We start from the raw sequence: 27,521 nt of genomic DNA on the forward strand, positions 1-27,521 counted from the left end.
CTTGGCTTTCGCACACTTGTACACTTGGATGTGTGTCAGGGATAATCTCACTGGTTTTGAGCGAGGAGCGAGTGAGAAAAAGCTAATATAGTTTGTGTGGAAATCTTTCAAATGTCAAACATGGGACATCAGAAGGTGATCTGTACTTTAGACCCTGTTGACTGAACGAATGATTCATGTCAGCCTTGGTAAGGTCAAAGTTAATAGATCATGGATTAACCCTATCTGCTCTACTTCACATGATGATTGTGACATTAAGGAGTTTTCTAACAGCTTGATGCCAATATACATTAATTCGCACAGGGCTGTGACATGACCACAATTAGAGGCTATTGCTTGCACGGCTATAAACATATCACATGGGTAACATCTACACTGCATTGTCCATGCATGCATTCAATACATGCATTCAGCGCACCCTGAATTTGAGCACCAGAACTGCTGTGTCTATATTGTATGTAAAGAAGGGGTCCATACAAAAGGCATCCCTCTGATGCAGTCAAGTCACACCACCATGTATACTTCTCTGCTCATGCACAGGTTAGATATTGAGCATATAAATTAAACTCTCCCCAGACACTCTACTCTGCGAGCTGGGTTGTTTTCCGACCCACAAAATATTTGGGCATATCAAACATATCGTATTGCAGTGTGCTTGTCTCAGCTAATTGGCCAAATGTAAGACAGTCCTCTGGTTTCCTTCTGGGCTTCGGACAGACTCTGTTGGCCCCAGTTGCACAGCTTGCAGTGTGCACACAAACAGGCCGGCTCCTGAATCACGTCCTGGGAATGTGGTGAGGACTGGGGATGAAACCAACTCAAACAATGTGTCAGGGAGAGAGAGAGAGAGAGAGAGAATAGCCCACTGTAGCATCCCAGCCTGGTGCCGAGCCACAGCGGCGAGTCCCAGAGATGGAGAGAGACGGATAGAAAGAGAGAAAGAGGGAGAGTGTGTGAAAGAGAGAAGTATAATGTGGCTGAGACACAGAACAGAGAGGAGCAGCAGACATGCAGAGAGACAGCAGTGAGAGAGACAGATACACTGGGAAAGGAGAAACTCAGAGCGTCCGGCTGGTAAGGAGAGAAAGAGTCACAGTGATGATGAGAGAGAGAGACTATTTGAGAAAAGGAGGCAGCAAGGACAGAGAGAGAGATGGTGAGAGAGAGTGAGATGGAGAGAGTGGGAGAGAGAGAGGGAGGGAGGGAGTAGAAGGGAAGTGGAGGGAAATGAGTGGGAAGAGGCGACGCGAGTGCTCCTTTCCCTTCCTGTGGCCAGGCCAGAGCTCTCTCCCTCCCTCTCTCTCCCTCGCTCTCTCCCTCGCTCTCTCTCTCTCCATCTCCCTCTCTCTCGCCCTTCAAGGTGTCGCACGGAGGCCCAGGGACCCAGCCAGCTGGAGCCTCTATATTTGGACCACACATTTATCTCAGAGTGACCATGTCTGTGTGTATTTGTGTGTGTGAGAGTGAAAGACAGAGAGAGCATTAGAGTGTGTATAAAACAGAGGGATATAGAGTGTATGTGTGTGTCTGAGAGAGAGAGAGAGATTGCAAAAGACAGAGAGAGAGAGAGAGAGAGAGAGAGTCTGCGTGTACAGTATGTGTGATGAAAGCTATAGTCACAGATATAGATACAGGAAATGGTAGATTGTGAGAGGATCCACACAAAACATATAAGATAACAGAGGCACCTGTAGACCAATCTGTACAGTTGCACTGAGCGCCATAAAGACCAACTCAATGTAGTACAGGAAGGAATGCATCTACTCTTTCCTCTCTCCTTCTCTCTTTTATTCTCTCATTCTCTCTCTCCAACCACCAGGCGGTAGGGACCTCCACAGAAGAGCTGGCAAGTCCCCATACACCACTGCACCACAAGCCTTCTTCTAGGCAGCGTGCAGTATTTGCCAGCACAGTGCTCTAATCTCAATCATTGGGGGTGAACAGCCTCTGTGAACAAACAGAGAATCCGTAGTAACATCCACATTTGGGCAAATGAGGGGGCTAAAAAGTAGATGAACATTAAATGTGCAAAACTGTTTCAAGGCATTTTAAAAAAAGGTCCTCATTAAGATCAAATAAATCAGTAATCTCATAATATATCCCAGGTTCAAATGACCTTGAGAATTCTTAGGACCTGGCAAGCACTTCTGTATCATAAAACGCAAACATTTTATTTTCTTGGTGTCTGCTTTTAAGCCTTTATGCTTATGACAGGATGCATACTAGGAAACACAATCCAGATGTCGTAGCCTATACAAGTTGGTAAACATATGCTCACTCGTCCATTGTTGCAGGATAAAGCGGATAATTGAACTATGACGATGGAATATGACTTAGGTCAACTTTAATTCCTTTATGTGCATATTAAGCATTTTGAATGTCACCATGATTTTACAAACAAACAACCTTGGTCACTGTGGTTTTCGTGGGAGCAGTAGGTTTTGGAGGGGGCCTTGAGATTCTTCTGGTTGCTATATTTGCTCGGCGCTCTGAGAAAGCTGCGGATTTTACAATCCCTACACTTGGACTGAGAGAGCGGTTGGCACCTTCGGTCCCATTTCACCCCCACACACACCACTCTAACACCACCCTGGGTTTCACCTGGTGTGTGAACAGCTTAGAGGTCACAGCAGGTGAATGACCATTCTCAGTGGGATGATCTGTCCATCTTTGACATTTTGGGCCAAAGGCCAGTGTCTAATATACAGTATTGTGTTAGCCTCTCAATCCTCACAAACGAGGGTTAGCCTCATTAACCCAAACATTATATCCATCCATAGTGTTTGAAACGAAAAGTTGCTTCTTCATCGGTCAGCTTGATTAAACAGAAACTAAACATTTGAACTGAACTGAAACTGAATCTGAATGGAAAAAGAATCCAAGTAAGCTTGTTGCGGTTTTGGTGTGGCATTGGATCAGTTAAAAGTCAGAGAGAATCTCTACCTTCACACTGGGGAACTGAAACTGACTCATTCACGCGAGAGACGATTAACGATGAGTTTCATCTTTGACAGCTGCTGACATGCTTGCCCTAATCTTGTGTTTAACATTCTAGAGGTTTCCATGGAACAAGCCAGAACCTGAGTCGTTATGCTCATCCCAAAATATTAGCCGCCCACGGCTAATACAGCAGATCTAAAGGTGTTTCCCTGAAATCACCTGCAACTGGTGTTAGCATGTCTAGTGACTTTCAGTGAACTGTGGTCACCAAGACCACAGGGCATTGGTTACTATTCTGATGATGCATTGGTTTCCTAACAGTTTCCTAACTGTCAGATTTCCATGGAATCAGCATTTCGGCTTTACATAGATTAATGACGCAAGGACAGTGCGTCAAAATCTGACTTAAACTTTCCAAATCGTCTGATGTCTCATTTTTGTCACCCCAAGTGCATTTACGGGGGAAGTTGTGTCCACTGCATCCTCGTTGAGGATCTGGGTTGTTTAGTTACAGAACATGTGTCATAGCTCAAAAATGAATACCACCCACTGCGGCCTGCGGCCAAGTCAAGCAGAATATTATACCATTCCAAACGATTCTTAAAACAACTGGAGCCACAGAGTGCATAGAGTTCATGTGTGTTTGTTTGTGTGTGTCTTTGTGTGTGTCTTTGTGTGTGTGTGTGTGTGTGTGTGTGTGTGTGTGTGTGTGTGTGTGTGTGTGTGTGTGTGTGTGTGCGTCATTTACAGGACTGGAACGTGACGTGGTACACCCCGCACCCGGACCTGACCCAATGTTTCCAGCACACGGTGCTGGTGTGGTTTCCCTGCTTTTATCTGTGGCTCTCAGCGCCCTTCTACTTCTTGTTCCTAAAATTCCAAGACCATGGACGCATATCCCTGTCCAGCCTCTGCTGCGCCAAGATGGTGAGTCAGGGTCTGCCTCCATCAAACCCACGCCGGCGACAGGTCAAAGACTAAGTTCAAACGATGGTGTAATGAGTAAATATCTACAGAGCTCAGAGAAACAGAGTGAAACTACAGTATCCTATTCTGGTTCTACCAGTAGAATTAAATTGATTGGTATGATCAAAATGTCTTATATCTTATATCTTATATATATATATATATATACAGGCTATGTTATAAACCTTAACCCTAGCCTAACCCTAGCATGACATGATTTGTACTTACTTACATATACTGTTTTACATCCCACACATTATACAATGACATTGTCTTTCTTTCACCCACCCCCTAACATTAACCTTGACCACACATTGTAGTAAGCAACATTTTAAAAGATAGTTTCCAAAGATAATCATAGCATCTCTAGATAGTCTACAGCGGATAATCCAAGTAAAGTGCGGTAAAATATGGTGCAGTCAATTGTATACTTTTGGAAATTATGTTGAAATACTCGCAGCTGTCTCACTCTCAACAGGCAGACACCACTAACACACACAACAATGTCATCAGCATCATGATGTGGTTCCATGCTGCAAAGGGCGGAAGTCGTTGCCCAAAAAATGTTGAAAACACCCTTCCAGCAGCACTATGTAAAAACTGTTTTAGCTCAGCATGGTGTTTTGTTGTGCGTCGGACGAAAATGTGAAGAATGTCTCGGGCTGCTGATTATACAGTAGATCTTGTTGTCTATGGAAGTGTCTGAAACTTTGCTTCTGTCCCTCTTTTGTCTTCATCTATTCTTCTGTCTGTCTGTCTGTCTGTCTATCTATCCATCTATCCATTTATCTATCTATCTATCTATCTATCTATCTATCTACTGTATCTGTCTGTCTGTTCTATTTCTCAGGTTCTGGGGCTGTGTCTGGCGTCCTTTGGCTTCCTGGAGGTGTTCTACCTGCTGGCCCAGAGGAGCTCCGAGCTGGAGCACCACATGGTGTTCCTCCTCAGTCCCATCATCCGTGGCCTCACCATGGTAACCGTCTGCCCGCGTCTGTTTTGGCACTTGCATCAACTCCAGAGCCTGAGGGCCCAGCAGTCTTCCTCAGCCAAGTCAGGGCGTTGTCTGATTCATAGTGCGCTTTTCTGTCGAGTATGTGTTTCTGGCGTTGACATGGTGAAGTAACGTTGGAGAGCTTCGCTTAGATATTCCTCTTACCACCACTACGGCATGAAAAAAACAAACAGTTTTAGATAATATGTCTAGGGCAGCGAGGAAGACAAAACAAACCAAGACATATATCAAAACTGTTATGTCTAATCACAACGCCTCAGGTCAGTGGAAATGTGAAGGGACTCTAGATGTTTCATGATGTGTGAGATGGAGAGTTTGTGTGAGTTCCTCAGACACCGTGACCCAGGACTGAGCTCAGTCTGGTCGCCCTCTCCTACGGCCTCCCCGTATAAATAAACCTCTCTCACCTGCGGTCACTGCAGACACTAGGGTCAACAGTGGCTGAAGCACGGGGCAGTTATGCGGATGGCGACCCGGTCGATAACTCAACTTTTACTGTGCTGAAAATAGGCACATTCCTGCTGAGTTTAGCGTAGCTTTGCATTCCTACAGAAAAAAAAAATCAATAAATACTTTCAAGAGCAAGATTCAAATAATTGACCACAGTAATGCAAATGCATGCATGGAGTTTCTTTTTTAGTGATTGCAAGGAAGTCACTGCGGACAAACAGTTGGTGGCTTTCAAAATGGGTTTATGGATGTTATATAATACAAATATAAATAAGATGGTAGGTGGGAGGCTGGGCAGTAGTGGTCAACATTTTTGAGGAGAGCAAAATGGAAGCAAATGGTCTGCTTTTCATCTCATCAGTTATGTCTCTCTTTCCCTCTACCTCCCTGTCTATCTGTCTTTCTCTCCTTCCTTGTCTATCTCTCTTTCTCCCTCCCTCTCTCTCTTTCCCTCTCTTTCTCAGGTGTTGGCGATCACGGTCATACAGGTGGAGCGTTTGAGAGGCTGCCGTTCGTCCGTCTTCCTCTTCCTGTTCTGGACCATGGCGGTGGTGTGCTCCATCATCCCTCTCAGGGCCAACATCCAGACCATCATGGAGGAGGTGAGTGGTTATGACATGGCCCTGCCAGAGCCAGAGCCAGGCTTCTTTTCCCAAGGCCCGCAACACGTTAGTGCACGCGGCACAACCAGGGCTGATTACAGTATACAGCAGCTATATCGGTCACTGTCTGTCTGTCTGTCTGGGCTGTTTAGGGAGAGTTTGGCCGTTCTTTTGCTGAGAAAACCTTTTTGTAAGTAAAGAGCCGATGGATCTCACCCAGCTGCTCCTATCTTTCCCTCTGCCACTGCCACTCCCCCCCCCCTCTCTCTCTCCATCCCTCTCTCTGTCTGCCTAAACCTACACCCCAGTGGGTTGCAGGCGGTTCTTGGTTTACCTCAGCAGTCCCCTGAATGCCCAGCCTTGTCTGGGGGCAGAGCCCGTGCGGTCAGGGCTTCTGGTGAAGATCCAGACAGATAGCGGACCGCGGGGGGAGGCTGCGCACGTCTGCGGATGCCACCGCCGCCCACCACCGCCCCCCCGTTTGTGTGTGTGTGTGTGTGTGTGTGTGACACCCCGCCATCTCAGCACTCTAATTTAACACCCCCCCCCCCCATGGAGAATGTAATCAGTCATATGTGACGTGTCAACATAGGCTAAGTGTGCGTTTGGTTCACGCTATAGGGGCCTGTGGTAAACGTATACATTTAGTTTATTTTATGTCTCGCCGTCGCATCTCAGTCGCCTGTTTTTGGGGACCGTAGATCTTCAGCCACAGCCCATGGAGGAGTGTGGAGAATGCACTTGACAGGCGCAGACCATCCGAGACCATTGTTTTTATAGCAGTGTCTGATGGCTCAAAACCATGACTTAAGCTGAATAAATGGCAGGGGCTCTTCTTAAACCCTATATCACCAGGCGTTTTTTTTTTTTTTTTTTTAATTGCCACGACGTTGTCCGCTTGTACAAACAAAGACGTGGATTTCACGCTCTGGCTGTGCGGCCAAATTCTTTTCAATGGCTTTTGTGAACTCAATGCCCTTCCTCGGCGGTGCCAACACTAACAACCTCATGCCAGCTCTGCGGACTCGCCATCAGCCCTTTGTGGCTTAATGTGTTGCATGACCAATTGGTCTCCAAACATCTCTCTCTCTCTCTCTCTGTCTCTATCTCTCTCTCTCTTTCTCTCTTTCTCTGTTGTTTTTGCTCCAAATCCAAGCAGAGGAGTTTTAAAAAGAGGCCAGGAGTTGTGGTGCCCAAACTTAGTTCTATGGCCCGGCGTGGCGGTCGAAGTAAACGAAAACTGGTGTTGACATTTCCTCCGAGAAGTCAACTGACCTACATTTTTACGCTCTGCCCCGGAGCGCTGTTGCTTTTTGCAGGTCCTCTGGGGGTGGCTGCGTAGTAAATCTCGGGCCTCAGCACAACACACAGCCGGGCCTGTTTGGGTTCACCGGGCTCTGCGATGCTTCACAGCAGGTCGACATGAACACGTCCAGGGGGTTGGGGAGTGGTCTCTCTATGTAAAGTGACCAAATGACCAAATAGACCTGTATAGTCTATACACACACACACAAAAAACACACACATACAGTATGTACACATATACACACAACCTGTATACACAAACACACACACACACACACACACACACACACACACAGAAAAGCACACACATACACACAACCTGTATACATACACACACACACACAGAGAAAAACAAAAAACCCTCACACACACACACAAACACTGACATATACGGTATATAGAACATATCATTATGCATAAACACACACACTGGTGCATACATCACCTCTAAAAAGCCCTACAAAGTCAACAACTCAGATAAACTCATATACTTACATCCACCCAGAAACCCACACATACTGTATAGCTTGCAGACACACACACACACACACACACACACACAAACACATTAGCAGGGACACTGACACACACACACTGCCTTTGGTCCAAAACACTGCACACAGCCACATGTTCCGGTGGTTAATATTTGTCCTTGGCACCGTTCCCCCTTCAGTGTGCATCGGCCTCTGCACTCACCAGGCCTTTTCTACTTATAGATGCCGTGACTGCAGGCTTTTATTACTCTCCCATGCGCAATCCATCTGTGCAGATAAATATATAGACATGTGTTGAGGTGGTGGTAGTGGCTTAGTGGCTTATTTTTTTTTTCTTGCTTACTTTCTTCCCTAAGTGTTTTTTTTTTTTTTTTGTCGTTGTTGTCGTTTATTTGCCCTATGATTTAAGGCTCACTGGGGATGAAGTGGTGTATTGAGTGAGTCATTAACGCTGGGCTGCAGCCAGCCCCCACGATGCCACTCACAGTGTCCCGCCAGAGGGCTGGGGACGTGTGTGGGGAGAGAGAGAGAGAGAGACCGCGGGACGGGAGTCCTTCAAAGCCACCGCGGCCCGGTGAACTCCCTGCCCGAGGGCCTCCACCCTCCGCTACTGCCGGTGTGCGGGGGCCGTAGGGAGGCTACTGCCCTGCTGCGGGCAGCGGGCGGGTGGCTGGGGGCCCGGTGTGCCGAGCTCGCTCGCGGCGGATGGGCCTCCGCGGGGAAGGCCGCTCCCAGGGCCGGACAAACAGAAAGATGGACGGAAGAGCCGCGCACAGATATGGCAAGAGGAGGAAGCAGGAAACAGGCGCCACATATGGTCGGGCAGGAAATAGGCGCCAACCTCAGGCGCTGCCCGCTGGGGCTTCTCCGCAGGGCGCATGGGAAATCCCAAACGCTGGGTTACAGAGAGACTGACTCCCTTTTTCCGTCGCTCTCTCTGTTTTGCTTATATTACTGCTGTTGCTCACTCTGTCACTTTTTTATCCTTCCTTTCTGAGTGCCTCTTTTTTTTCTATGTCCTTCTCTTTCCCTCACTCTCATTCTCTCACTTTTTTATCCTTCCTCTCAGTGTCTCTTCTTCTTCTCTGTCTCAGTGCCTCTTCTTTTTCTCTGTACTTCTCTTTCCCTCACTCTCACTCTCTCACTTTTTTTAACCTTCCTCTCTCAGTGCCTCTTCTCTTTCTCTGTCCTTCTCTTTCCCTCACTTTCTTCTCTTTCCTGCTCCATCCATCGTTCACTAAGTCCCCTTATCGCTAACGTCTTTGCCCATCACATTCCTTAGCTGTGCTTTTCCCACTACACGGCTGGCATACACCACAGAGATAAATTGAAAAAATGTGGCGCATTATTCGTGCAGAGCAGATTTTCGGTCTATCTATCACTACCTGATGTTTTTTTATTGGCGTATTTTAAGACCCGCTTGACTTGGAATGTGCCGTTCCAACAAGATACTATTTATGCCTTCGTTATTTCTTGAATCTTAATGAGTTTTGTGGTAGATCCATTGGTGTCCTGCTGCTTTGGTAGATGTAAAACCTAAAGCAAAAACACAAATTGACTAAATCCATTCAACCTCAGATGAATGCTAAATGATATGGTGTGCTACGCAAAGATTATTACCGATAGTTTACAACCATATTCTGCTCAGCAGTGGCCGATGAACATATGTGTGTTAATGTGTACTGTATGTGTGTGTGTGTGTGTGTGTGTGTGTGTATTGTAGGGCTTCTCCACCAATGCCATGCGCTTCGTGGCTTTCTTCGTCTACTTCTCCCTGCAACTGGCTCAGATGATCCTGAGCTGTTTCGCTGACCAGCGTCCACGGACCAGAAAGCCCATTTTTGTCAAGGTACAGTGTTCAGACACATGGGCGTCTTCATGAGGCCTATCCATCACGTAATCCCTAAAAGCCATACAGGTTTACAGGCCTTTAGCCACCCTCGCTAACCTTCCTGTAACCTTAACCTTGAAAAGGCATCTGGCTTTATTATAGGTTTACGGCAACTCTAGATACTGTATCTCCACATTTACTACACCACTATTATGTCTTATTTCATCCTGAACATGAGGCTCTGTTTTGTAATACATGCGACTGCTGTGTTGTTGAGTAAGCTGGGGTTGTTTCTACAGAACCCTTGCCCAGAGGAGGACGCCTCGTTCTTGTCAAGATTACTGTTCTGGTGGTACAGTGGGTAAGTGTGGGAGAGAAATTGTTAACTAACTGTTAACTAACAACCTAGTTAATCCATCCATCTATCCATCATCCATCTATCCATCCTTCCCTCTATCCATTCATACATGCATCCATTTATCGTTCCATCCATACATGATGTATCCATCCATCCATTCATCTATCAAAACAAACAACAAATCAACCACAATGTGAATACTAGTAGGTGCATCATCATACAATGTAACTACAAAGAGAACAGCTAGCAGTTAAACACATATATTCCCCATAGGTTAATGGTAAAGGGCTATCGCTCACCACTGAAAGCCGAGGACCTGTGGCCTCTCCGGGAGAAGGACACGTCGGACAAGATCATTGCTGACCTGGAGGACGAGTGGGCCAAGCAGTGTGCCAAGCTCCAACAGTAAGACACACGCCATAACACATGACGACCATCCTTACTCACATACCATAATAGTTCCTTGCCACCCACATCAGATGACAAGCCTTGCCACACTGTGTCTGCGTATTTCATCACTAGCCATTCCAATGATTCAACTTGGTCAATTTCTGTGGTCTGAGTCTTCAAATAGACAAATCACTGTATACTGTTACTGATCCATTCTGACCATTAACCAGTTATTCTTTAAATATTGCTGCTTAAGAAGTGTGATTAAAGTGGCATTATAGAGATCATTGATCTGCACTGTAACCAGCAGTTACACAACCCCAGAAGGAATAGCAGCAGCATTGGTGGCGAAGTCTGGTTTGCATCACTGACTGGTGTGGCTGTGTGTGTGCGTGTGTGTCATGTGTCGTGTGTGTGTGTGTGTGTGCACAGGCAGGAGAAGACTCTGAACGCCGCTCAGGCCGTGGGCTACAAACTCACCGAGCAGACGCAGCTCCTCAGAAAACTCCGGAAGGAACAGAGCTCTGGGTTCTGCCTGCTGCGCATGCTGGCACGGAACGTCGGGCCGTGCTTTCTGGCCGGAACTCTCTGTCTGGTCATCCACGACGCCTTCATGTTCTCCGTTCCGCAGGTGCTGAGGTGAGAATGAGAGTCTGCACAACGTGTACTTGTGGATGGGAGCAACTTATTTATAATGACTTATTTTTGACATACTAACTGAAAGTACATTTATGTGGAGTTGAAGGGCACACCATGTTTTTGTGAACTCTTAAAGCCTTTGGGTCGGTTTCTGAGACCGCAGACTGTTCCTGAACAGTGTCTATTGTGCAAAGCACTGTGAATCCAAAACAGAAACGAAAAAACAACATTCCCTACAACCCAGCGCATAGCTAAAATCTGATCAAATACAGTAGTGTCTCCAGGAGGGATGACCTCCAAGAAGCACTTGACCTTCACTCACCCACCTTCCATCCTGAGATTAAAGTAAGACCCCACACTCCCTGGTTCTGTTCTCCCTGGAGAGACAGGAAAAACATTTGGGTCCAATGTGGTGAAGCCACACATTCCCTCTGTTAATTACATCTTTGCCCAAAAACCAGGCAGACAGAGAGAAAAATGGTAGCGTGAAAGAGAGAACCAAGAGAGAGAGGGAGGTGGGAGAAATGAATAATTTGAGGGAAAGAGTCAGATGTAGAACACAAGAAAAATTCAGAAAGAGATGTTAGTCAGACAGTCAGAGAGAAACAAAGATATTTTTAAAAGGAATATGTGATAGGATGGAGGTAGAGAGACAGAAAGAGACAGAGAGAGAGAGAGAGAGAGAGAGAGAGAGAGAAAGATGGGCAGATAAAGTCCCAGACGACTCTTACCCGCAGTCTCTGAACCACAGCAACCCGGGCTGCTCTAACCGGCTCTAGTGGCTTTAACGGCAGACTCTACCCTCTCCGCCGCCGCCGCCGCAATAAGACAACCACCAGCCAAGTGCAGGCGCAGCAGGCGAGGCGGCCGAGGCAGTGGCAGTCACGTTGCCCTGCCGACAGTCTCCAGCGACTGTGTGCAACCACCAGCAGAGCTGTGGCCTCCCCCCCGCACACACACACACACACACACACACACACAGACACAGACACTATCACGGTCACAGCCGTCACAACACCGGTTTCAGCCAGACTGGGTATTCTGGGAACCGCAGGTCCTTTCAAGTCTATCGGTGCTGCTGCAGTGGCAAGGCAAATGGACGGTGTTGCGACGATGATGGTGTGTTTTTACGGGCTTCCTGGCGGGCATAGACGACGGCCGTGTGTGTGTGTGTGTGTCGGAGTTTTAAGAGCAGCCGCTGTGGGAACCGAGGCCCGCGGGCCGCTCGCTGCCAAGGAGATTTGAGGCCAGTGGGGTGGCAGCGCTGCTGACCTTGCAGTCTTAGTCTCGTGCCTCCAGGGCCACTGTAGGGAGGAAACGGCTGTGACACGGCACTAGGTAATGGTTCCAAATCTGCTCTGTTTTCTTTGGCTGTGTGTTTGTGTGTGTGTGTGTGTGTGTGTGTGTGTGTGTGTGTGTGTGTGTGTGTGTGTGTGTGTGTGTGTGTATGTGTGTGTGTGTGTGTATGCGTTTGTTTGGGTGCCTGTTTGTGTGTGTGTGTGTGGTTGGGCGCCTGTGTGTGCCTTCATGTCTGGACGCGCGTGTGTGTGTGTGTGTGTGTGTGTGTGTGTGTGTGTGTGTGTGTGTGTGTGTGTATGTGTGTGTATGTGTGTGCATGTGTGTGTGTGTGTGTGTGTGTGTGTGTATGTGTGTGTGTGTGTGTGTGTGTGTGTGTGTATAGCCTGCTCCTGGGGTTTGTGAGGGATGAAGACGCCCCCTTGTGGAAGGGCTACCTCTTCGCCTTCCTGATGTTCCTGCTCTCCTGCATGCAGTCCCTGTTCAACCACCAGTACATGTACACCTGCTTCACCGTGGGCATGAGGGTCAAGACCGCCGTCATGGGCCTCATCTACAGGAAGGTACGTGGACACCACAACCCAGCAGCCCCCCCCCCCCCCCCCCCCCCACACACACACACACACATACACACACACACAAACTCAGTGGCCTCAGAATGGCTAGTGTTAGTCACGCCAACCTTAATGCAGAGTACAGATTAGAATTTGGCGCCAGAGTTAAGACCTTGCACTTCTGTACTGCAGAATCTAACATGTGGTACAAGCTCAACATACCCATATAACCCATAATGTTATTTCAGAAAGAGGAAATCTGGTATTTCAGAAAGAGGAAATCCCGTTCTTTGAGGTCCTTTTCATCTAGTGTTGTACTTGTACCCAAATGGTAGACCACTCATTTTGCCCGAGCACAAGCAATGCCCAATTCTGGAACGTTCCTTGACCTCCTCTCTGTCTCCTCCAGTGCCTGGTGATCAACAGTGCCGCTCGCAGGACGTGTACAGTGGGGGAGATCGTAAACCTGGTGTCAGCTGACACACAGAAGCTCATGGACTTTGTGGTGTACTTCAACGCAGTTTGGGTGGCTCCCATTGAGATTGCTTTATGCCTCTTCTTTCTTTGGCAGGTAACAACAAACATTCGCTGGCACCGATTTCCCAAATCGAAGCCATCAACTACTACTGCAACGTATATCAAAGCTAGCTTTAGTTATATCATGTTTGTAAATGTAGTGTGAGGCATTGTAACAAAGGATCTTAGGAGGCTTCAAAGACCTTTGTAACAAAGGACCTTAGGAGGCTTCAAGGACCTTAAGATCTTAAGTGTATAATTGCCTTGCGTGTAATGATCCTCCTCTCTCTGAACAGCGCCTAGGGCCGTCAGCTTTGGCTGGCATCGCCACGGTAATCCTGATCTTCCCCCTCAATGGCTTCATCGCCAAGATGCGGAGCAAATTACAGGTACGAGTCTGCACGCTGCCCTACACGCTTCTCCTCCGGGCAACAGGAGCTTGGTGATGTGTGGCTGTGTTTGTTTACAGACCTGAGGATCTTAGAGCTCCTTCTCTCTCTCTCTCTCTCTCTCTCTCTCTCTCTCTCTCTCTCTCTCTCTCTCTCTCGCTCACTTTCTCTCTGTCTCTGTCTCTCACTCGCTCACTTCCTCACTCTTTTAATCTCTGTCTCTGTCTCTGTCTCTCTCTCTCTCTCTCTCTCTACGGCCCATCCCACAGCTGGGAGCCATCAGGGAGAAAAGGAAAGTGGCGTGAGCGTGTGGCTTTTTCTGTAGGCCCTCTGCCGCTTTGATGGGCGCCCTGTTTAATGCCTGTGGAAAACAACCACAAAGAGCTTCCCATTGCCGTAAAAAAAGAGGGCTACATTCTTTCATTTACTCCCCCGGCCTCAATAAGTCACTTGGCAGCCGCACACTTGAAAAATGGAAGCCGCTGTCATGACGATATTAAATTGAACGTGGCATTGATTCAGACCAGCTCATGTTATGTAAACACTGTTGTTGTGTGCTTCTCCTTTGGGTCAAGACCACAGCTTGAGTAGTACAGCATGATGAACATGTCTGTGTTCTGCTTGAAAATGTCTGAAGCAAAACACTTCTTCTCATGCATACTACAGTATTCATGTGCTAGATTCAGGCCGTTTATGGTCAGATGAAAGATGCTTTGTAACGTCTGACAGTAGGGTACTTTACAAGTCAAGGATATGTCTGAGGGTGCATGTTTTCAAAACAACAAACTCACGTATCTGTGTGTGTGTGTGACTGTCCTAGGAGGTCCAGATGAAGTACATGGACGGCCGGATCAGGCTGATGAACGAGATTCTGGGCGGGATAAAGATCCTCAAGTTCTACGCCTGGGAGAAGGCCTTTCTGGAGCGTGTGATTGGCTACCGAGAGAACGAGCTCAAGGCTCTGAAGAAATCTCAGATCCTGTACTCCATCTCGTTCGCCTCCTTCAACGCCTCCTCCTTCCTGGTATGGTTCACATGGCTCCTCCTCGGACTAAAAGCACACTGTCCAGTAACGATATGATGTTAGCTGGTCACCTTGTTCACTGTCAGCTTAACTAGTATTAGGGGCTACAGATATGATTGATGGTTTAGACATTTTTTTAGGTAACAACTGAAATCAGAGAGAACACAAGATCTGAATCACATGCTTTCTGTTTCCCTTGAGATGCACAACCATTTGCTTTTCTGTTCCGTGTCTGCAGATTGCCTTTGCCATGTTTGGAGTCTATGTGCTAATTGATGAGCGGAATGTTCTGGATGCACAGAAGGTCTTCGTTTCCATGGCGCTGATTAACATTCTGAAGACCCCCCTGAGCCAGCTGCCTTTTGCTATGAGCACCACCATGCAGGTACTGTCAATCACAGTTCTGGTGAACGCACTACCAAAAATGGCAATCAAATTACAGTGACAGGCCAGAGAAAAGTCTCGGGCATTTTAAATCACCCCTCTAGTTGGTTTAGTGAGTGAAAGCCTTGACATGCTTGTTAGACAGAATGATCATGGGGCAGCCATATACTGGTTAGGGCTTCGGGCTTGTAACCAAAGGCTTGCTGGTTCGATCCCCGACCAGTAGGAAAAATGTGGGTGAGGGAAATGGTTGAGCGCAGCTTTCCCACATCCATGGCTGAAGTGCCCTTGAGCAAGGCACCTAACCCTTCGCTGTAAAGGCAGCTCACTGCACCGGGTTAGTGTGTGCTTCACCTCATGCAGAAACCAAATTACGCAACTATATTTGGCCGAGAAGCCAGATTTACATTTAATGCCTCTACATCTGAGCTGCTGAACAACATGGTTGTTCATCGTCATGGCCACTTGGAAAACGAACGTATTTTTGAGCTTATGATGGCAATTCCAGACCAGAGATTTTATACAGAACCTTAAGATAAGATGTTTTTAATATGACGGTAAAATATGTGTATATTTATGCATTTGTTTGTTTGTCTTAGGCGGTTGTGTCACTGAAGCGGTTGGGGAAATTTCTCTGTCAAGATGAGCTGAAACTGGACAGTGTAGAGAAAGCTCCCTTCAGCCCTGGTATGGCAAGAATCACACTTTTAAAATCTATACTTAATATGCATGTAATAACATTTCTATAAATATCTCACATTCCAATTAAAGTCATAAACATATCACAGACATGCACCCAAAAGACCAACCCAGAGTCATAAAAACAAAAAAAATATGCAATAAATCTGCAGTCATGATATTGCAGTATTTTCAATAAAATGTAGATGCTTTCTGATGTTATATGTCTGAGAGGGACATTTTAAAGGCTGTGAATTACATGTCATTAGGGAGAATAACTCGCCCTCTGTGGCAGTGAGATTATGTGGGCACCCCGGGGGTGTGGACTGGGGGGTGTGGACTGTGGTTGAAATTTACAGCTCCATGACTTCATGTCCCTGCCCCATCATCTCATTATGACACAGGAAAAGGGAGTTTGGAGATTGCAAAAGCTACGGCACCATTAAAATAATCCTCTTATTCGTGGGGCTGATATTTCGGCCCTCCCACCAGTTGTGCAGCAAAAGCAGAATTATAATTACAGCCAAGCGTGGACTCAGAAACAGAACTCAGCTCCTGCTATTATAAGTCCTCTGCCTGCCACACCAAATTGTTAATGCATCTCACAGCTACTTAAGAGAGAGGGGGGAGATGACTTCATTCCTTGTTGACATAGGCTACGCACTGTTTTGCAGTTCCAGAACTCTCTGTTCTAGTTCCGTCACACGTGTCTGTTCTCTCACCAGATGGCGACGGGGTGACCATAGAGAATGGGACTTTCAGCTGGGCCAAAGATGGCCCTCCGTGCCTGAGGAGGTAAACCAGAACCGCCACACGCTGTAAACATTCCATCCCATTGACGTTCCAGGGCCTCATTGTTAGCTAGCAAACAACAAGCTACCAGTAAACAACACGTCTACGATCAGTCACTTGGCTGCAAGCCCCGCTGTCAAACATCTAAAGCTGATGGTATGGGGCAACATTTAGAGTGATGTTGCTGGGCAATGTTCTCACCCCCGTTTTCATACCAGATTCAGCCCTGCCCTACACACACACACACACACACACACACACACACACACACACACCCTACACCAGGGTGGAATGTTCCCATTGATATTGAGCAACAATGTATTTTCTTAAGAACTTGAATCACCAGTAAGCAAGAATAAAATGGAACTGGTTCTGTGGTTACTCTTACCAGCAGCATTGCTCACTAAGTTGCTCCATGTATCATCACCACCGTAATAGGTGTGATTAGCGGTTAGCATTGATGGCATACTGTGGCTATATCTTCCTGCAGGATAAATGTGCGGGTGCCGCGTGGATCGCTGGTGGCCGTCGTAGGGCATGTGGGGAGCGGGAAGTCGTCCTTGCTGTCAGCCATGCTGGGAGAGACCGAGCGGAGGAAAGGCCACGTCACTGTGAAGGTACAGTACAGTGCATGTCAGTCAATGGGAGTTACACAGTACAGTACATAGTGTTCATTTAAGAAAAGAAGACTCACAGTCAGAGGAAAATCACAGTGGTATAAGTTTCTGTCAGTCAAACACAAATTAGCATGACAAATACAAGTGGGAGAGACCATGTCATGATTAAAGGCATATCACACTCTGCCATGAAAACAATGTCACACGCAAACTAAAATTACAGGCCAACCTTCTGATACCACAAGGGCTTCGAGTTTGAAATGGACTGCAGTTGTAGCATTTAGAGATCATGTACACTTTGATTAGATTAGACTACTGAGATTAGAGTTCATGTACACTTCAACACTCAAATCTATCAATAACTTTCCAATATAAATCTATCCTTAAATCACAGACGTAATCTATGCATAAATAACAGAGGCTGTTATGCAAGCTGCTACAGTACAGTACAGCATATTCCATCCTTTGGGTGCAGCTGCAGGTTCAGAGTGTTCTTTCTTCCGCCCATAGTTGCACTCAAAATAACCTGGGTGCCCTGCCATTCCCAGACGACCACAGCACCAGGCTAAGCTGCTACCGCTTCCCACTGATGGCGCATGAGGTACACACCAAAAACCTGCCCTCATTAAACCCTCTCCTTTCACTGTACGCAGGGCTCAGTGGCCTATGTGCCACAGCAAGCCTGGATCCAGAACGCCACCCTGCGAGACAACATCGTCTTTGGGCAGGAGAAGAAGGACATGTGGTACCAGCGGGTGATTGAGGCCTGCGCCCTGCTGCCCGACCTGGAGATCCTGCCTGGAGGAGATGCCACCGAGATCGGGGAGAAGGTACAGCTCAATCCAACTGTCTTTCTGATTTGCATCAACAAGAGCCAAAATGGCTGCTTAGCACAAATACAGTAATTTCCCGCATATAAGCCGCAGGACGGTGTTTTATGCAATTTAAAAGAAACAAAACCATATTAACACCATATTATCTGCCCCCATGTATTAATCTCATAGCTAAAGAAATTTAGCAAAATCAATGTATAAGCTGCGGCTAATAGTCAGGAAATGACCGTACACTGTTCGCTGACACTGCACTGTATTTCTGCGATCGCTTCCCAGGGTTTGAACCTGTCAGGAGGGCAGAAGCAGCGGGTCAGCCTGGCTCGCGCCGTCTACAGGCGGGCTGACGTCTACCTGCTCGATGACCCTCTGTCTGCAGTCGACGCCCACGTGGGTCAGCACATCTTTGACCGCGTCGTTGGCCCTAGAGGAGTGCTGAAGAACAAGGTATTTATTCCCAGGCACATACATGACACAAGCCTGATTTCATTTTAATGACTAATATTTTTGCACATTTTAAGTTGCCCTTGCTTGCCCTCCACTAACCCTAACATTGTGTGCAATTAAAAGTATGGTGGCACATAAAATCTGGTGGCACAAATAAAGTTTTTAAAATTCAAGTTGTAAACGAGAAGGCTAGTGTAAGTTGAGTACGTCCATAACAGTTCATTAAAACCAAAAACACATTCTGAAATGAATATCCATTGCAGGGCAGGCTTCCAATGCATTGTTTCTCTCTTTTTCTATACCCCTCCCTTTGTATGCATTTCTCTCTCCCTCTTTCTCTCTCTGCCACACACACACACACACACACACACACACACACACACACACACACACACACACACACACACACACACACACACACTCACTTAAGTACACACCAAGTACTTACTTAGTCTTTTATTGCATCCTCCCACAGACACGTGTTTTGGTGACCCATGGGCTGAGCTTCCTGCCCCAGGTTGACCTCATCCTCGTGATGGTGGACGGCGAAATCACAGAGGCGGGCTCGTTCCCCGAGCTGATCGCGAGGAAGGGCGCATTCGCCGAGTTCATCAAAGCCTTCGCCATCAGCGAGCGCAGAGAGAGCAGCACTCATAAAGGTGACATGGCCCCTTTCAATCGGCGATTTAAGTTGTCATGTTACACACCTATTAAAAAAGAGCTGATGTGCTGAATACAGACATATTCATGTTCAAGCAGTCTCCTGGAATTTAACACTAAGCCTTTGGAGAAGGAGGGATAACACCTGAGAAAAACACATAAGCCTCTCTTCTCACGAAGCAAGCCTGATGAAGTTTGTGTTTTATGTCTCTTTAAATCAGGCACCAGGAAGTCGGTGTCACGTCTGAGCATGACTGACTTCTCAATAGACCTGTCTCAAGAGCAGCTCATCAGGTAATAAAACACACACCTTCACTCTGTAGCCATTCAGATATTCTGAATACTTGCCCAGGTGTCTTTAGATATCTCAGTGATGATAGTCAGGTGACGGTGTGACCAGCCGTGCCACCCACGCTCATGAGCCTCTGTGTGCCCCCAGCGGAGACATGGGCAGCGCCAGTCTCCAAAACATGGAGGCCATCCCTGACAGCGAGCAGGAGCAGGAGCAGGAGGAGCTGGGCAAACTCACCGAGGCTGACAAGGCCCACACTGGAAGGGTGAGTCCAACAACAACAACAACAACAACCGCAAAAGACATTTGTTGCTTTGATTTGAATTGTTGACATCGTTAATGCTTCTTAAATGATACACTTAATTTTCTCAATATATTTTTTTCTATAAGAAAACTTTGTTTTCTTAGTCAGTCATCATACTCACGGTTAGAAGTGGCCTTTTATTTTCTGAAAGACACATTTGAGAAAAAAGATGTTGGACAACAGTAGGGATAAAAGAGCTCTAGAAAGTTCCACAGAGGAACTGTCCCACACACCTCCTGTGTGCTCCCCCCTTTGACAGTAGGTCCTCTTGCCCCACCCTCACAAAGCTCCGCTTGTTGCCCTCTTACAAAGCTCTTCTTGCCCCACCCTTACAAAGCTCCTCTTGCTCCCCATTGACAGGTGAAGCTGGAGATGTACGTGGAGTACTTCAAGACTGTGGGTCTACGGCTCACCATCCCCATCCTCCTCCTCTACGTCTTCCAGCAAGCGGCCTCTCTGGGCTACAACTACTGGCTCAGCGTGTGGGCCGATGACCCCATCATCAACGGCACACAGCATGACACCGACCTGAAGCTCAGCGTGTTTGGGGCACTGGGATTCGCACAGGGTCAGTCCCATTACTGTCAAAATGAAAGTTTTTGGGCCCTGACAGCCTGGTTAACATATAGATATTAGTCAATGACTTCAATCAATTTTTTTACTTTCTGACTTTTTGACAAATTCAGCAATGAATGGGAATTATAGTGGCTTAGATGGAGCTATGTACTATTTCAGCAAATCAACACGTTGTCTTCACAGGAAGGGGGAAATTTGATTAGCTGTTTCTTTAATTGTGTGATACTGATTTGTTGTGATTGTGATGAGGGTAGTTGTTCATGAGCTAGAATAAGGAACTAACTAGCCTAACTTTTCTCTATGAAAATGTCCTGCATCTTTAAGTCCAGGTAATTGATTTGTTATGATTATAATGTGGGTGATAGTAATTGAAGATTTTGGACCTTGACCTTAAATTTGACTTTTGACCTTCACCAGGAACGGCCATTTTTGGGACCACGGTGGCCATCTCTCTGGGAGGAATCATCGCGGCGCGCCACCTGCACTTGGACCTGCTGAACAACGTGCTGCGCTCCCCCATGTCCTTCTTCGAGTGCACGCCCAGCGGCAACCTGCTCAACCGCTTCTCCAAGGAGATCGACGCCATCGACTGCATGATTCCCGACGGCCTGCGCATGATGCTGGGCTACGTCTTCAAGCTGCTGGAGGTCTGCATCATCGTGCTGATGGCCACTCCGTTCGCCGGCGTGGTCTTGCTCCCACTCGCGCTCTTCTACGTTTTCATACAAGTATGTGAAAATTATAAGTGACTCTTATGAAAAATATCTTATGCTATCATCAATTTAAAAAAAATTGGCCTTTTAAAAGATATGAAAAATAGAGTTGTTCTTTGTTTTGCCACGGGTGGATGTATATCTCAACTTTTTAAGCTGTTAGTATTTTCTATTAATAATACTGTAATAGAGGATTGTTGAAATATGTTGATATAAGTAGGCGAGTTGGGTTAAATACATTTAAAGAATATTATTTTAAGGTGGCTATAGTTACCTAATGAGGGTTTATGAATCTTGCTTAATTTAAGAGAACCTCTCAAAATAACAGTTTCATATTCACAAATCTTGGCAAGCTAACAATGAAATCCTTGTTTCCGCGCGGCCCTGATAATTACACCAGTTTGGTTTGTCCAGAATAGACGTCTGCCACAGCTTTACCCAACCATGCTGATTTTTTCCCTCTTCTTCCTCCTCCACTCCTCCACTCTACTTCCTCTCTCTCTCTCCTTCTCCCTCTCCCTCTCCCTCTCTCTCTCTTCTGTAGAGCTTCTACGTGGCCACGTCCTGCCAGCTCCGTCGTCTGGAGTCAGTGAGTCGCTCGCCCATCTACACCCACTTCAACGAGACGGTGCAGGGAGCCAGCGTGATCCGGGCGTTTGGCGAGCAGCCGCGCTTCATCCTGCAGGCCGACAGTCGAGTGGACCACAATCAGACCTCTTACTTCCCCAGATTCGTGGCCACCAGGTTAGTCTGTCATTATGTCGGGGACAAAGCTGTCACGTTTCTATACAGTGCGGTTCTTGTCCTCCCTCATGGCCGTGGTTGTTTCTGTCATAGCCACGAGCCACGGGCCCCGGGGCGTCTGTTTACATATCTGACGCCGTCGTCTGGGGGTTTTTCCATTGTCATTTTCTATAGGTGGCTGGCGGTGAACCTGGAGTTCCTTGGCAACCTGCTGGTCCTTGCGGCGGCCATTCTCTCAGTTTGGGGAAGGGCGACCCTGAGTCCCGGGATCGTGGGTTTGGCTGTGTCCCATTCCCTTCAGGTGAGATGATCCATCTGGCAAACGGATCAGATGATCCATCGAATTGCACACATTGAAGATTTCATTTCGAGATCTTAATTCAAGATGAAAATGGATTAGTGCCTTGAGGTCAGGTATAATGTATATGATTATGGGGTTTATGATTATGAGGTTTGAAATGTTACCTAATCCAGCGGTATGGTATATAATTTCAACCCACCAATTTAATGTATATGCCTTTAAATACATTGCAGGTCACTGGAATCCTGAGTTGGATTGTGCGCTCTTGGACAGACGTGGAAAATAATATTGTTTCAGTGGAGAGAGTGAAAGAATATGCTGAGACACCAAAAGAGGTAAATCCTCTGCAAACACATTTTGACAATACAACTGGAAATTGAATCCAAAAATGTCTCACAAACACTCGTCCATGTCGTCCGTCTCACAGGCTCCCTGGCAGCTGGAGAACAGTCCTATGCCCACCAACTGGCCAAGAACGGGCACCATTGAGTTTCGGGAATACGGCCTGCAATACCGCAAAGGTCTGGACTGGGCTCTCAAGGAGATCACTATCCTCATCAAAGAGAGAGAGAAGGTTGGTGCAGTCACAACAATACATTTTTTTTTTAAAAGCTGCTATGTAGAACCATATTGCATGCTTCATACTGTACAGTATATGACACCCCTTATTGGTTCTTTAGGTTCTAAGGGCTCTTTAAAGCCTGCATGGTTCTATACTGTATAACCCCAAGAACCCTTTTTTTAGGAGTGTAGGTTAGAAATATCACTGGTTCCGTGTCATGGCCCTGGTCCTAATGAAAGCCTCACTCCTCTTTCTCTAGGTTGGCATTGTTGGAAGGACTGGAGCAGGAAAATCTTCCCTTACCCAGGGGATCTTCCGCATTCTGGAGGCAGCCAAGGGAGAGATCCACATTGATGGCATCAACATTGCGGAGATGGGCCTCCACGAGCTGCGGTCCCGTATCACCATCATTCCACAGGTACAGTACAGAGGACACGATGATCAATGGTCAGTGGTCAATCTTTTTAGAGATCATCTGAAACAATATGCTTTGACACCTCAATTGCTTTTGAATGCAAATGGGAGACTTCTTCTCAGCATGTACTACAGATGATAGACTATGTAAGACAATTGTAAAGTTTGCCCATCAGTGATTTAGCTTGCCATGACTCGAACGGACCTTAAAGGTGGCATAGATTGAAAATAATTTCTGTCTTGGTTTTAATGAATTAGGAGAGGTTGTGCATAACCAAAGAGCTATCATGAACATGAGGCATGGTTGTGCCCTCCTTCATACGAAGATCTTGAACTTACAAATAGCCACTAAAAAATGGGCGAATTAGAACAAAGCCTACTTGTGATGTCAAATATCGCAAAGCCATTGAAGTTCAATTGGGGTTGCCAAAGAGGGCGCCATTTAGTCAAACGGACCATGCCAATACCCAGCCTAAATATAAGGTTTTAATTGGGCTTGTAAAATTGCAATTGAGTTTAACTTTAATGAATCCAAGTTGAATATATACTATTGTAACAGAACAGTACTCGATTCATCCATTCTATTTCATCCTCTTGAAACTTTTCACTTGTCTATGTTGTCCTTTGTTTTCTCTGGTGTGATAGTCCAGCTGATGCAAGAAAAGACTTGCTCATAGAAAACAGGCGTCTAAATTCACTGAGTTTTTTGGAAACAGAAAGGCAAATGTAAAACCCCTGTGGAAGATCTCAAAATCTGACCAGGCTATTTTCCGTTTCCTCTCGTTTGGCAGGACCCAGTGCTGTTCTCCCTTCATAGATTTATTCTCATTCTCAGAAAGAACATGATCAAGTTTTTAGATCAAGATCATGATCCAGCATCAATGTGCATTATTTTACTGACTCTCTTTAAATGTTCTAGAAACTAGAACCGTACAATGACCTGCATGTTCTGTCTGTGTCTCGCAGGACCCAGTGCTGTTCTCCGGCACTCTCCGTATGAACCTGGACCCGTTTGATGGCTACTCTGACGAGGAGGTGTGGAGATCTCTGGAGCTCGCCCACCTGAAGAACTTCGTCTCTGGTCTGCCGGACAAACTTTACCACGAATGTTCCGAAGGTGGCGAAAACCTCAGGTATCCTGTCAGACAATATAAAAAGGAAGAAGCTAACATCCACCATACCATTGGAGTCACCTCCTTTTGTTTGACATTGTCTCTGGATAGATCGGTTGATTGGCTGGTGGTTTAACACATTCACATGATGATATATTTCAGGAGTTTATTATAGAATATTATTGACAGAGAAATATATAGATAGCCCGTTTGTAGATGCTAGCCAGGTATAAAACAGTTTTAACAATATGATGTGACCCTCCCCTCTATCACCCTTCACTTCTAATTGCAACAATTCTTTTAGAGTAAAAACCAGTAAAAACTCACCATCTCCCAATTTGTGTTCATAATGCCTCTGCTTGAGTTGGAGGAAGAAGACAAAAATTGTCTTGTGTATGTCTTCTTCTCATCACCTCTCTGCTCTCCCTCCTCAGTTTGGGCCAGCGACAGCTGGTCTGCCTGGCTCGCGCTCTCCTCCGCAAGACCAAGATCCTGGTTCTGGACGAGGCCACAGCGGCGGTGGACGTGGAGACGGACAACCTGATCCAGTCCACCATCCGCACCCAGTTTGAGGACTGCACCGTGCTGACCATCGCCCACAGGCTCAACACCATCATGGACTACACCAGGTGAGGAAAACAGACCGTGTTTTTGGAATGATTTTAGTTGAATTCACCTTTAAAACTCACTTACAGTCAAACTATAGTGAGAGGGTGCTTGGCTAGTTTAAAAAACGGCCAAGCACTCTGTTAATGAGCTAATTTATTGTTTTGTTAATACATTTCTTGAAGAGCAGAAAAAAACAAATGTGTTCCCTCAAAAGTAGTATCAATTTTTTTACTGTTGAATATTTCACATTGATGTGAATTATAGGTCTACTGCTATTACTTAATAGCTTACATTGATGTAGATAGCTGGCCTGATGCCTTCAGGCGGGATACAAACAAGAGCAATAAAAATGTCTCAAGTCTTCCCATTTCACATGCCAAATCTCTGTTCCTCCTCACAGGGTGATTGTCATGGAGCGAGGGTATGTGGTGGAGATGGACTCCCCGTCGAACCTCATCAGCCAGCGCGGGCAGTTCTACAGGATGTGCCGCGAGGCTGGGCTGGTGTGAGGCTCTCCCGCCGGGTGGGGAGAATCTACAGCAGGGCCGTGTGTTCCTTCCTGCCTCCAGATGGCCGCCGTGACCGGTGCACGCCATTCTAAAACACAAGCATACTGATGACTCCACAAACAAGCAAACAAACACAAGCTAAAAAAAACCATCACTATGTACTTTCCAGCAATAGCCAGCAGGACAACCAAAAGAGGTCAGAACTCTGGAAAAACCTTTGACCTCTGTGGTTTTATCGAGACTGGTGTTGAGGTCACAGGTGTGACCCCTTTGAAGCTTTTCTGAGGTGCGCTATCCCCCATCTTGCCCCCTTGACCTCAGAGGGGGTTGTGGGATCTCCACGAGAGAGCAGGTACCCAAAAGGGAACTCATTGAAATGACTGTGGCAGATAATCAGGGGGCACACGCACACCAGCGGCGCTGGAGAGAGTAAAGGCCAACGCCCACAAGCGGGGGGGTCTGACGCACGTCAAGTGACGGCAAAGTTTAGAATTCCATTACTTTTATCGGAGCAAAGCCAAATGGGAGGCGTCTGACGCACGTCGAAGCCAAAGTTTTGAAAAATGTTCTATCTCTTGACTATCAAATTTATCGACGCGAACGTTGCTACCAGTGGCCGTTGGCCTTCAGCGTTTATCAGGGACAACGTAATTTGAAGTTATTTCATAATGTGAAAAATTGAACAGGACTGATTCTGTTGTATTTGTTCGCTAAGCTTTAAACATCGAATCAAAACTGATGTTTGTCAACATTTTTGAGTGCAAGCATGTTAGAGAAAAGGGAATATTTACTAGTAACTGAAATACATTGACATGTAAAAATCCATAGGAAGAAAAGAATCATTGTGTGGGAATTTTTTGTTAAAAAAACCTCAGACACTATACAGAAGATATATAAGGTTCTCTTAAGTGTTTGTCAGTTGTTAACAGCCTCATGACGAGCTTTGCCTTCTTATCTGAATCTACAACTTATGGACACCACTGGACAAAGGTGCATTTAAAAGGTTTTGTTTTAAAATGTTGGCTACTACAGTCAAATATCTACAGTCAAAATTTGTATTCACATGAAATGACATTCTGCTTCTGTGTTGGCTTTTGTCTTACAAACATATACCATATAACTGATACAAATGACCACATACATATACTTCACTGTAATAGGCTACAGTTGGAGAGGGTTGGATATTACATTATTTAGCTATTTTCTCAGACTGGTATAGTTTTTTTTATGTCTTGTCTTTGAAAACAAAAACCGCAGTCAAACAATGAAAAGGATGAAAATGTGGCAATGCCAAACTGGTACTTTTATCCATGTGCAGTGCCACTTCCCTAGAATGCAATACTCACTATACTATTATGTGCATCATTTTGTACTATACCATAGATGTATTTTTGTATATTTTTAACATGTTACCCATGGATAAATATTTACATGTCATGTAAGTCTTAAGAAACTTGAATTTTAAAATTCTCATGTTGTACAGAATACTGTTGACAATGTGTACAGGCTTATAAGAAATGTTTGCTTCTGAAATGCCTCGAGTAAATGAATAAAACGTTAACATTTCAATCGACATGTCCTTTCCATGGAGTTCCGAAGATTTTTCTCATAGAGTCCAGCCCAGCCATGAAGAGATGCGTTCTCTTCGTGTAAAGTCCACGTTCAGTAGGCTCTGGATTCTCTCTCTGGTTGTCTCTACACGCGACATGCGTTTCCCATGAACACTATAATCATCTGTCAGACAAATTTGTTTCTGTTTTTACCACAACAGGCTCCATATTTGTCTTGCGTGATACCGGTTAGGAATCTCCCGAGATTTTTCCATCAGAAAAAAAGAAAAAGCTTGTAGTCACACACTTGGCCCTAATTTAAGTGACAGGCAAATTGCAAACTCAAGCAAAGTGTCTCTTGCATGAGCTAAAGCGGTCGTGTGGTGTGTGTCGGAACATAGATCTGACCCACTGATGTCTGCACTTGGAATCTGCTCTTGTTATTGCATTTTGCCAATCCACCAAACTAGCTTTAACTAGATATTATGACTTTGCATGTAACACTTACACACTAGACACTTCATGTAAATGGGTGTCTAGTGTGTTATTACCACAAGTGCAATTCTCTGATGAGCTTGCAGTGATTATTTGATCTCACCTTGGTGTTGAGGATGCACATAACATACAGTAGGTCATGCAAAATGTCACAATGAGAGGT

The 27,521-nt window shown here is 46.0% G+C and overlaps 1 protein-coding gene across 1 annotated transcript; it reads left to right on the plus strand.

Annotated features, from left to right (window-relative positions):
* The first annotated feature begins 3,736 nt into the window (after positions 1 to 3,736).
* Positions 3,737 to 26,876, plus strand: abcc6b.2 (ATP-binding cassette, sub-family C (CFTR/MRP), member 6b, tandem duplicate 2). The gene is made up of 30 exons (XM_062532696.1): positions 3,737 to 3,867; positions 4,757 to 4,882; positions 5,836 to 5,973; positions 9,496 to 9,621; positions 9,903 to 9,964; positions 10,235 to 10,366; positions 10,784 to 10,990; positions 12,672 to 12,849; positions 13,250 to 13,411; positions 13,653 to 13,745; positions 14,569 to 14,769; positions 15,008 to 15,154; positions 15,753 to 15,840; positions 16,557 to 16,626; positions 17,114 to 17,240; positions 17,894 to 18,070; positions 18,350 to 18,517; positions 18,993 to 19,176; positions 19,399 to 19,471; positions 19,617 to 19,734; positions 20,134 to 20,341; positions 20,767 to 20,996; positions 21,607 to 21,806; positions 21,981 to 22,107; positions 22,341 to 22,442; positions 22,535 to 22,681; positions 22,929 to 23,087; positions 24,050 to 24,216; positions 24,630 to 24,824; positions 25,205 to 26,876. The coding sequence occupies exons 1-30, from the start codon at positions 3,865 to 3,867 to the stop codon at positions 25,311 to 25,313; spliced, it is 4,224 nt and encodes a 1,407-aa protein (XP_062388680.1). The 5' UTR covers positions 3,737 to 3,864; the 3' UTR covers positions 25,314 to 26,876.
* The last annotated feature ends 645 nt before the right edge of the window (positions 26,877 to 27,521 follow it).

The sequence above is a fragment of the Sardina pilchardus genome, chromosome 3 (assembly GCF_963854185.1).
Source record: "Sardina pilchardus chromosome 3, fSarPil1.1, whole genome shotgun sequence".
Taxonomy (NCBI): Eukaryota; Metazoa; Chordata; class Actinopteri; order Clupeiformes; family Clupeidae; genus Sardina; species Sardina pilchardus.